Genomic DNA, 12,253 nt, shown 5'->3' on the forward strand with positions numbered 1-12,253 from the left:
GTCTCCTTGACAGGGGCTTCTCCCTCTTCCCAGCCGTCAGAGATCAGAGCTCCTGGAGGTGAAGTCCAGTATCCTCATCTTTCTTCTTTAGACACCGTCTTCCAATGTGCTGTCATCGTTTCCAGGGCATCAGATGCCGTCTGTGTAAGAACGACTCTCACATTTACACCTTTGGTCCCAAGGTTTTCTGAGCCCTGACATGGGTCTATGCACCTGCTGGATGTCTCTGCTGGTCTCACGTGCTCCCAGCCACCCTTGTTCTTATTTCCCATCTCAAGCCCGTCTGGGACACCTCTCTGATTCAACCTTCTCCTCAGTCTAATTCATTAACGTGTTCTGCTAATTCTTCCTCCAAAATGCTTCCCACATCATCTTCACGGCCACTCCCCTTGTCCCTGTCGCCACAGGCCCTGCCGGACCACTCTCCGGCGGCTGCTCAGAGAGAGCTCAGTAAACAGTGTGTTGTATGCAGGCCACATCTTTGTTGACCTGCACAACTCATGGAATTTTAACACTTCCTCCACCTAACCCTTGGGCAGATAACACAGTGTTCCCATAAATAAGTACATAAAATGAAAAAGCTACTAATACCCTAAGCAGGCGTGGGTCTTGGCTCTGGAGGACCGTTTATTTGTGGGAAGCCTTTGGCCTGTCCTGGTGGAACCGCACGAGCCAACGCTGCACAGGTGCCCTGCTTGGAAGGACTGGGGGCAGCTCCCCTTCAGAGCCCCGTCTCTGACCTTGAACATCTCTGGCAGTTGATCGTGGCAAAGGCTAGCTCTTGCACATGTGTGGCCTGCCCTCTGTCACTTCTTATTTTGGCTGGAGAGGGGGGAGGTTTATAGGTTTTGATGACTAAGATACCTTAATACAGAGGTTTATCCAGGAAGCTGATCTCATCCTCTGTCCCCTCCCCTCCCCCCCCCGACACACACACACACACACACACACACACACACACACACACTGCCTGGCTTCAGGGTTGCTGACGTGTTGAAGTTGCCAGTGGAATTTAATAGTTAACAGCCGGAAAATAGAACATTTTAATGTTTAATTAAACATTCTTTTTTTTTTCTTTATTGACTTGAAAGAGTAAGGGCAAGAGGGAGAGAGAGACAGAAACATCGATGAGAGAGAACATCGATTGGCCGCCTCCTGCATGCCCCCCACTGGGGATGGAGCCCACAACCTGAGCAGGTGCCCTGACCAGAAAATGAACTGGTGACCTCTTGGTGCATGGGTCGACACTCAACCACTGAGCCACACTGGCCGGGCTAAACATTACTTTTTTTTTATCCTCACCCAAGGACACTTTTGCATTCATTCATCTTCAGATAGAGCGAGAGGGAGAGATAGATAAACATGAATGTGAGAGAGACACATCGACTAGTCGCCACCCATAAGACCCCAACCGGGGCTGGGGACAAACTGCAACCGAGGTACGTGCCCTTAGCGGGAACCGAACCCGGGTCTCTCTGGTCCGCGGGCTGACGCTCTAACCGCTGAGCCAAACCGGCCGGGGCCAAACATTACTTTTTAATAGTGATATTTTGTTTCTGCTCAAAGGAATTTTCCCAGCCAAATAATCAAACCTAACTTTGTTTTTCTGACTCAGTCTTTCCGGAAATTGTAGACTGAGGGTCCCGCGGCGGAGGGGTGTGCAGCAGGCTGACCACCTGTCGGCACTGGGAGGTTCGCGAGGAGGAGGAGGCGGGGGGGGGGGGGTGCTTTCCTCACTTCTCTGATCGCCCTGCTCAGCTCTGGGCCCGGCAAGGAGCAGGGGACTTCCAAAGTGTACGTCAAGAAATTGAGTGCCCTGCTCTGGCCCTTCCTATAAACTAAATGGCTAAAGACAAAAAGTTCCTTTCTCCTGTCCTACTCCCACATTATTTGCAAATGAGGGTGACAGTAGCATCACTATGATTATAAGGTGTTTGTGAGGATTCAATGAGACAAAGAAAGTCAAGTACTTAGCCCCCGTGCACCCTAAGTGTTCGGTATTCCCGCTCCCCTCCTCTTTCCTTTCCTTTCTAAGAAATAGCATTACCTGCTCACCAGATATCCCGCTCCTACAAAGCAGCATGACTTAGCAGCCTGGGTCAGAACCATCCAAAGGGCCTTGACAGGCTGAAACTGAGGACTGCAACGAGCGAGATGACAATACATGGGAGAGTTTAAGTTCAGAACTGTCAGTTATGCAGCTCGAAGCCCTGTGCATGTGTGCATGTGTGCGTGTGCATGTGCATGCGTGTGTGTGTTTTGAAATCCAGTCATTCAACAAAGCTGGGGGTTTTATGTGACTAAAAGCATCACATAAACTTCTAAAACAGCGGTTCTCAACCTGTGGGTCGTGACCCCTTTGGGGGTCAAATGACCCTGTCACAGGGGTCGCTAAGACCATCGGAAAACACATACTTCCGATGGGCTTAGGATCCGAGACGCGGCTCCTCTGTCCGTCTCCAGGCGGGTCCGCCCACATGCAGGGACGCCCGCACCACACGAGGACCTGTGTTAAAGGGTCGCGCATTAGGAAGGTTGAGAACCACTGCTCTAGAAACAAAGGGGGGAAAGCTCACTTCTCATTCTGCAGTGATACAACTCCTGCAGTAGCTGAGTTGAGTGGAAATGACAGACCTGGGCTTTAACCCCAGCTTCATCAGCTCAGTAAGCAAATGTCCATATAAGAAGTGATGCCCTGGCTGGTTTGGCTCAGCAGTTAGAGCGTCAGCCCGCAGACCAGAGAGACCCGGGTTCGGTTCCCGCTAAGGGCAGCACCTCGGTTGCGGTTTGTCCCCGGCCCCGGTTGGGGTTGTGTGGGTGGCAACCACTCGATGTGCCTCTCTCACATCCATGTTTCTCTCTCTCTCTTCCTTCCTCTCTCCCTCCCACTCTATCTGAAGTAAATGCAAAAAAATATCCTCGGGTGAGGATTAAAAAAAAAAAAAAGTGATAAGGGTGGTGGCTCAGAGCACAGACTCCAGAACTAGCCTGTCTGGGTTCAAATCCCAGCTTTGCCCCTTACTAGCTGTGTGACTAGCTATTGAGCCTCTCTGCTAGTTTCCTCATTGATCAAATGAGACTCAAAATAGCATCCACCTCGGAAGGCTGAAGCCCTTGCAGGTGCCTGGCTCCACAGAAGTGCTCCGTGTGTCAGTTACTGTCATCAGCAGCCAGCTGTGTGGCCTTGGACAGGTTACCAAGCCTTTCTGAGCCTCGATGTTCTTACCTATCCAGTGAACATAAAACAGCAGGCCTGTTGCAGGGGCCAGGAGAGAAAGGGCACGTGAAGGTTCCTGGCACCGGTTGGTGCAGAATCCAATATAGCTTCTTTCACGACCGCAGGAGCTGGCCGCCGTGTGGCCGGCACATCCGGGTGTGAGGGCAGAGCTGAGTCTCAGTTTGAGAGTCCAGACAAGATGGGGAGGCTCAGGAGAGAAGCCTGAGAGGTCCCCCCATCTCTGGAGGCGATTCCAGCTGTGCAGGGGGGCCGGGGGAGAAGGAGGCAGGGCACAGGGGTGGGTGGGACAGCAGGGTTGGCCCCAGAGTTAGAATGCGGAGCAAGGTGACAGGGACAGGAGGTGTGAGGACCAGTCTGCGCGTCTCTCACTCAGGCTGGGATGAGGTGGGGTTGGCCCAGCCTGGCCCAGCCTCAGGAGAAATTGGGCTGCGCTGATGGGGTAAGGGCAGTTCTGTGAAAATCTGCCTTCCACCCGCATGTGATGGGAGGGAGAGTGCTCATGGGCCTGGTCTTCGTGTTGTGTGCCAGCAGGGACCTGACTGTGGGGACCACCAGGACTTTGCCCCAACACTGGCCTTCTCCCCGAAATGAAGTACAAGCAGTGTCTAGCAGGCGCCAGGCCTGTGCACACTTGGGTTTACATCGAAATGACTGTGCTTCAGTCTCCACTTCCCAGTGGGAAATGCTGCCACTTCCTGGCAAAAGGGGGTCAGAGCCGAGTCCCCACCACCCACCCAGGGCTGCGTCCGCCCGCGCACTGGGCCCCAGCCGGCACTTCCTCCGCCTCTCTGCCTCTGCTCGGCAGTGTGGCTTCCTGTGCTTGCGCTGGCTTCCCCAAGTCCAGGGTTCCGAGCGCACAGGACGTGCTTCCCCCACGCTCTGCTCCTAGTCCAGAGGGGAGGGTCTGTGCCAGGGTGTTCCAGCCTCGGCTGTGGGGGCCTCTGCTGAGCCCCTTCTTCTCTGGGGGCACTCGGTCTCCTTGTTTGTAAATAAGTGATAACACCAGAATCCCCGGCCTGGGGCCCTGTTTGGCCTATCATCAGGTTCCTACTCAAATCCTTTTCGGGTAAAAGGCACATTGAAACTGTTTTCTCTCTTTCAGCTCAGTGTCCCTCCCTCATCCCCTTGTGTCAAGGATCAGACCTTCTTAGGTCCAGATGGTACCCAGAGATGCCACTGGCGGCTTACGAAAGGGCAGGGGAGACAGGAAAGGGAATTAGGAGGAAGAAGAGAACAAGGGAAGAGGGTATGAGATACGCGAGTAGAATCCCCATCGAGGCCCCCCGGGCAGCCCTCAGAAGCACCTGGGCCTCCTGTCCCACACCTGGAGGACGCTGCCCCTGAAATGACCCAGCCAAGTGTTTGGCATTGAGCCACCATCAGGATTCGGGGACAGTGACCACAGACCCTAGCTGACCCCAGGTCTTCTGCCGTCTCTGCCTCACCTTAGCCAAGCCATGCCCGCTCACAGGGCTCTGTGTTTTGTCACTAGGAAACGGCCAGAGGTGGTGACAGTGACGGAATGGAAGGCGCCGGTGGTGTGGGAAGGCACTTTCAACAGAGCCATCCTAGAAAATTACTATGGCAAACAGAAAATTACCGTGGGTTTGACGGTTTTTGCTATTGGAAGGTAGGTGTCATTATTAAAAGTGACCTTGACTACTTCTTGTTCCGACTGTCAAAATGGTTGTGGTGAATCCCCCTGGGCCTGCCGAGGCTGTTGTGACTTGTCTGAATGATCAGAGAGGAGAATGTTATAACGGGACTGTCTCAGTCCCATTTCTGCTGAGGCCCCCGAAAAATGAGGACGAAGCAACAGCCGGCGAGTGGACTCCTTCCCACCTCAAAGTGAGAGTCCCAGGTGGCAGGTCAAAATGTCTCCTACACCCACGGGGCCCTGGTCTTCGTGGCTTTCTCCGGAAATTCCAAAAACGCCAGCGGTTATCACATCCTTCTTCCTCCTCTGCTCTCAAGACCCAGGGCCAAGGACAGAGGACTGACGGCAAGATCTGGGTCCAGAGTGACCTGAGCGTGGTGGTTTTCCTCACCAGAGCCTGGCTGACCACTCTTCCATGGGTTCCTCGGCTCCCCCGACCCCAGCCCTCCTGGGAGACTTAGGCCCCGCGACTTGGCTGGCCAGAGCTTCCTCTTCCAGAGGTTGGATAGGTTCCTCTTTCAGATTCCATTTCTTTGTTTAGAATGTTTCTCCCCAAAATGCAATCATTCTTACTTGAAATCGGTAGCTTGTAATACCTGTTTTAAAATATAACCCATTTCACTCTTTTGGAGAATTTTTTTCCCCAAAACAAAAGCAGAAGTTCAACTTTCCCATCCTTCCCCTGCCCTCCCCAATGCCCTGCCCCCGCCCCGTGGCCTTTTTATCTTTTCTGAAAGCCATGTGGAAAGTTGACCCCTCTGCCTTGTACGAAGAGGGTTGAAGGCCAGGTTGATTAGGCTTGAGCTCTGCCCACCATGGAGCTTAAAGGAGAGCTCTGTGCAGACCTGAGAGTTCTCCTAAGTCCTCCAACCGCGGCTCTGGAGCCATTGCCAGCATCATACCGATTAAGTCCTAATGTCACTGACTGTGCTGATCCCAGGGACCTAGGTAGCATCGCTAACAGAAAAGGGCAATTCTGGAGTTCTGACATCTTTACTAGAAGAATCTGTATTGCGATGAGTCGGGAGCCAGGCCTCTCAGCTCACCTAACCCTTTGGCATGAGAGGGGACAAGCCAGCCACGGTGAAGGTTGGCTTGATACTGTGTTTCCAAAAGGAACAGAACGTTGTCCACGATCCCACAGGGACTTCAGTCAACAGTGTGTCAACAAAAGAAACATCCAAACCTATGAAGAATTTTTATAGCATTTAAAAAAAATTTTTTTTTCTTTATTGATTTTTTTTTAGAGATAGGAAGGGGGGAAGAGAGAGAGAGAGAGAAACATCGATGAGAGAGAACATCGATTGGCCGCCTCCTGCCTGCCCCCCACTGGGGATCGGGCCCACAACCTGGGCATGTGCCTTGACCAGGAATCGAACTGGCAACCTCTTGGTGCGTGGGTCGACGCTCAACCACTGAGCCACACCGGCCGGGCACATTTTTATAGGGTTTTATTTGATCCAAACTGATGACAGTTGCCAAGAAGCAAGACCTTCACGTGCTCTGGAGAAGGACAGTTCGCAGTTTCTTTAATGCACTGGAAGTTAAGGAGGGAGCATCAGGAAGATTACATGATGGTGGAGAAAGCAAGGTACAGGATGGCTAACAAGATTATGTGCTCTCTGGAGGGTGGTCCTCTTATTTCAAAGGTGTGTTAACCTAGGTGCACGGAAACGATTGATAGGGCTTGCTTACGTCAAAAATAAACCTTTTAACAAAAACAAATCAATAAAAATTTTTAAAAATCACACACAAAAAGTAAATAAAATAAACTTTTTATTAAAGAAGTTATATGCCCGGGGCGTGGCTACCCACCATGATCTATCCAATTAGGAATTCATGACCAGATCACCTGTTTACATTCTGCAGAGCCCCTTTTTTTGTTCACAGTTGCAACCCTGCAGAACTCAAGGGTCAGAGGCCTATCCGGGTGAAAGCCCTGTGCTCTCACTCTGAGGCAGGAGAGGACTGTGTTCATCAGTAAATCCCCACAAGAGTGGACTTGAACTTTCAGGAGTTGTGATGTTTGGTTTATTTTCAAATAACAGTGCAACCTCAGTGCTTCAATCTCTAAACAGCGTTAAACCACCCAATCACTCACTTCCTCCCCGCAGGATCATCTCCCAGCTTCAGGGTACTATAAATTTTTCTTAAAGGTGCAAAACACCAAAGAATGTCCTGGCTAGCAGCCACAGAGCCATGTCGAAGTCCTTCTTTATACTGCTCGGATATATGTTCTCCATTTAAAGACTCAATACCGTAAACCCCTAGCTTTCCAGAGGCCACCATTAAAAACACACTTTAATTTGGTAGTAAAGAAAGGATCCAAGCAGCAACCAACGTGAAAAATGCCAGTTATTATTACTCACAAGACATCATGAATGGCTGGTGGGTACTGTGATCAGCCCATTAAATTCAGTCCACGTTCCCTGAGCGTGCGTCCAGGGTTTGCAAGAGTTGGATTAAGCCATCTTTCTCCTTCCTCTTTTCTCTGATCACCATGGCTTCACAAGAGAGTGTGTAGCTTGGGTTACAAAAGACAACATGATGTATTTTGAATGAATAGACAATATCTAAAATACCACTACACACCTAGTGGAATGGCCAAAATCCAAAACACACCACCAAATGCTGGGAATTAACAGGAACTCTCATCCATTGCTTGTGGGACTGCAAAATGGTACAGCTACGATGGAAGACAGTTTGGCAGATTCCTAACAAAATTAAGCATACCTTTACCATGCAGCCCAACAACTGTGTCCCTCGGTATTTACCCAAAGGAGCTGAAAATTTATGTCCACATAAAAACCTGCACACAAAGGTTTACGGCAGCTTTATTCATAACTGCCAACAGCTGGGAGCAGCCAAGATGTCCTTCAGCAGGTGAATGGATAAATAAACTGGTACATCCCGGCAGGGGAATGTTATCAGTATTATCAATATTCTAAACAGAAATGAGCTCCCAAGCCATGAACAGACACAGAGGAACCTTAAATGCATATATTAAGTGAGAAACCAATCTGAAAAGGCTGCATCCTGTATGATTCCATACTGTATGACATTCTGGAAAAGGCAAAACTGGTGACAGTAAAAAAGTCAGTAGTGGCCAGGAGTTGGGGTGGGGGAATGGATGAATAGGTGGAACACAGGATTTGGGGGGTGATGAAAATATTCTGTATTATAATATCATATATAATGATAGATACATGTGTTCAAACCCAAGAATGGACCTGGGGTAATAATGATATGTCAAAGCAGATACATCAGTTATGCCATGTGTACCATCCTGGTGCTGGATGTTTTGAGTGGAGAAGAATGTGGGAGGGAATGGGGATCAGGGGATTATAAGGGAACTCTCTGTGCTTTTGGCTTAATTTTTCTGTGAACCTAAAAATGTTGTAAAAAATAAAGACTCTTAAAAAAAAAAAAAAAAAAGATAGTTAAGATAAGGCCAGATCAGAGGTTGTTTGCTTTGGTATTTGGATGGATCTTACAGTGGCGGTGTCTGGACAGTGGATTGGGGTTTTGGATGACCAGTGGTAGGCTCACAGGGTGGGTATGTAATATGGAAGGATGTCCATAGCTGTTAACCCACTCTGGGTCCCAGAGTGGCAATGGTTAGACTTAATGCATCCCCATAGGACCCAAGGGTCACATCACAGTTACATCTGTAGGGTAGTAGCAATATTGGGGTATATATACTGGGGTTTTTGAGGGAGGCTCAAAATGTTAGTTAATGCCTCCTGATATTAGTTAAAGAGTATAAACTTCCAGTTATAAGAGGAGTAAGTCCTGGGGATTTAATGTACAGCACAGTGACTATAGTTAACAATACAGTATTATATATACTTGAAAGTTGCTAAGAAAGTAGGTGTTAAATATTCTCACCACAAAAAAATGGTAATTATGTGACGTGATGGAGGTGTTGGCTAATACTAAGGTGGTAATCACTTTGCAATATATGAGTGTATCAAATCAACACTTTGTTCACCTTAAACTTACACAGTGTTATATGTCATTTATATTCCAATAAAGCTGGGGAGAAAAAAAGAACATGCACCCCCTTTGCCCAGAGTCTGAACCAAGACAAAGAGCTCAATAAGGCAGATGACAGTGACTATGATCTTCATTACAGTTGAAGCTGGTGTTAGAGAATGTGGCTTATACCTTCAGGCCCTAGGCCTCCCAACATTGAACCACAGAAGTAGAAAGAGGCTCCCAGACAACTATAGCACTAGAGACTTCAGGCCTCTGGACATGGGAGTGGGGCCTGTACCACTAAATGTCCTGTAAGGGCCAAAGCACACATACTAACTGGTCAGCTTCCAAGAGCGAGAGGAGAGGAAGGGGCAGGGCTGTTCATGGCCCATGGCCTTTCCAAAACTGACAGCCAGGTACGTCACCCCACCTCCCCAAGGCTGAGTGACTGAACAGTGGAGAACAGTCAGGGACATTACAGTAACAGACTTACGTGAAAACATACGTCTGGGATGAGGAAAAACATTTCTCTCTTAAACTTCAAAATACAAAAAAAAAAAAAAAAAGATTAGAATAGTACTTGGTCTCCTGCAGAGTCCCAGAGGTTACATTTATCCCGTTCTTCTTTGTTTCAGATACATTGAGCATTACTTGGAGGAGTTCTTAACATCTGCTAATAGGCACTTCATGGTTGGCCACAAAGTCATATTTTACATCATGATGGATGATGTCTCCAGGCTGCCTTTGATAGAGCTGGGTCCTCTGCGTTCCTTCAAAGTGTTTGAGGTCAAGCCTGAGAAGAGGTGGCAGGACATCAGCATGATGCGCATGAAGACCATTGGGGAGCACATTGTGGCCCACATCCAGTACGAGGTCGACTTCCTCTTCTGCATGGATGTGGACCAAGTCTTCCAAGACACCTTTGGGGTGGAGACCCTCGGCCAGTCAGTGGCTCAGCTACAGGCCTGGTGGTACAAGGCAGATCCTCTTGACTTTACCTACGAGAGGCGGAAGGAATCTGCAGCATTCATTCCGTATGGCCTGGGGGATTTTTATTATCATGCAGCTATTTTTGGAGGAACACCCATCCAGGTCCTAAACATTACCCAGGAGTGCTTCAAGGGAATCCTCCAGGACAAGAAAAATGACATAGAAGCTGAGTGGCATGATGAAAGCCACCTAAACAAGTATTTCCTTCTCAACAAACCCACTAAAATCTTATCCCCAGAATACTGCTGGGATTATCACATAGGCCTGCCTTCAGATATTAAGACTGTCAAGGTGTCCTGGCAGACAAAAGAATATAATTTGGTCAGAAATAATATCTGACGCTCAATTGTGCCAGTAGGTTTCTGAATTTGAGAGAGTATTCTGGCTACTTTCTCAGAAAAGTAACACTTAATTTTAACTTTAAAAAAATACTAACAAAACACCAACCCAGCAACTACATTCTATTCCTCCTTATAACTTTGAGCCTTGTATTATGGGAGAATGAACCTCTGGTATAATCAGATATAAATTCCCAATGATTTCCTCTCTATTCTGGGTTTGGGGGAGATACTATCTGAACTAAAAAAAAAAAAATTAAAATTAATTTTTAAAAAGTCACAGGCCAAACACAAAAACAAAGCCAGAAACACTGCACGGGCCAAATACCGTGCCGGAGGAACGGGCGCCGCCTGAGGCCACACGGTGCTGAGCGGCAGGAGACCTCGTCGTGAGCACGCCATCTGCTTGGTGGTCCTCGTGGTTTCAGTAGCGACTGTTTCAGGCCTTGGAGTGCCCGTCCTTTTCTCAGGACGGTGTTGGGCATCTGTGCACAAGACTGGTCGAGATTCCCGGTGGATATCACGATGGTGAATGTTTGCAGTCACAGAGAATCTGAAGAAGTGAAAACAAATCCTCAAAGTGAATTTGCCGTGAAATAGCAAAGAGAAGGGGCTGACCGTGGTCACAGGCCACAGGACCTGGGTTGGTACTAAATACAGCATGGATCCAGGGGCTGAATGGGAGGGAGACGGTATGCATAGTCTCCAGCCTCCTTGATCCCCATAGCACAGGGAACTTGAGTGGAAGGTGATTCTTGTTTTTCCCAAGTCACATTCCGTGCGCCAGATTCTGCAACTTGTGTCTTCAGATCCTTGGCCAGAAGTGGATGATGTCAGAGAAGACAAAGGCCCACAGTGGATTGAAGAGGCTTGCAAGGAGTTACACTTTCCAGACCTGGGCTTCCCGTCAGTCAGTCCTCAGCAAGCCCCGCTGCCACCTGCTCTAACAGACCGCAGGGGCCCTCAGCCTACTGTGCCCTGCTTGGAGGACTAACATCAGGAGTGGGTTGGAAGAGGAGCCCTCTCATCAAACAACCTCATTTTCCCCTGCCCCATCTGCACTCCTGAGGTGTAACAACTAGATGCATTTAATGAAATGGTTAATTGATTTTATATCAGAAGCAGAGGGTATAGCAATGGGAGACCCAGTCCTCATGACTGAACAGCTTTACATTCAGTTTCCTTCTCTAAGAGAAGTTATGAAATCCTACATATTATTTAAAGTTAAGCAATTCAATGTAAAGGAAGTTAGGAGGCAACATTTACATATTTATGTTTTGCTTACGCCCCAGTTAAAGTAATTTGCTTCCATTTAGAAGTGATTTATCTGGAGAACCATTGCACTGGCTTCATGATCAGCACAGTGGTCTTCTCTGGTGAAATGAAACCTGCATCTTCTCTACCATTGCACTGTGCCTCCTACTCTTCACTTCTACCCAAAAACATATCAGTACCCAGCAAAACAAGAAAACTAACAAAAATCCTGAAGGAGTGGACTTTGTAAAAAAAAAGATCACACATCCTTTAGGACTCTTGCTTCTCTGTAACTCAAGTTTTCTGGAGTTGGCAAAGTTAATGATATAAATCCTGAACCAAAGAAATGATTTGTACTTAAAGATTAAAGGGTTAATGTTTGTGTTTGAGGAAATCTTGATTTTTAAAAAAATTTATTTACATTTCAATCCCAGGTAAATGGACAAACTCAAGATCTCATGAATATTCTTAAATATTTTTTAAAAAGAAATTCCTGATTTACAATTAAATAAATTATTTTCTTAGTATATTCTGGTCTGGTCATGGATTGTGCATTTCCTCCCAAAGATGCTCAGAATTGTCCATTGTAGAATTTTAAATTCTTAGACTTCAAAAAGTCCTCATGTACTTCTAAAAATATGTCTGCTATTACAAAGATAGAAAGAACATGGTTGAGGTTTGCAGACTTGAAAAACAAACGCACATAGAGCTTTCTAAAGTGACAGGAAATGATTAACTGTCAGTGGAAAACCCAGTAGGAAACAGCTTGTCCCTGAAGCCTGAGGTGGGGCTTCAGGG

The 12,253-nt window shown here is 47.8% G+C and overlaps 1 protein-coding gene across 4 annotated transcripts in view; it reads left to right on the plus strand.

Annotated features, from left to right (window-relative positions):
• The window catches only part of GGTA1 (glycoprotein alpha-galactosyltransferase 1 (inactive)), a 57,876-nt gene extending 46,164 nt beyond the window's left edge, over positions 1-11,712 (plus strand). For 3 of the 4 annotated variants that reach the window (XM_036262008.1, XM_036262010.1, XM_036262009.1), the window contains 2 exons: positions 4,710-4,868; positions 9,509-11,712. In XM_036262008.1, coding sequence (XP_036117901.1) covers positions 4,710-4,868; positions 9,509-10,202 — 853 coding nt within the window. In that variant the 3' untranslated portion in view covers positions 10,203-11,712. The remainder of the gene's footprint in view (positions 1-4,709; positions 4,869-9,508) is intronic. The other variant, XM_036262007.1, reaches the window with a different exon arrangement.
• The last annotated feature ends 541 nt before the right edge of the window (positions 11,713-12,253 follow it).

The sequence above is a fragment of the Molossus molossus genome, unplaced genomic scaffold (genome assembly GCF_014108415.1).
Source record: "Molossus molossus isolate mMolMol1 unplaced genomic scaffold, mMolMol1.p scaffold_m16_p_14, whole genome shotgun sequence".
Lineage (NCBI taxonomy): Eukaryota > Metazoa > Chordata > Mammalia > Chiroptera > Molossidae > Molossus > Molossus molossus.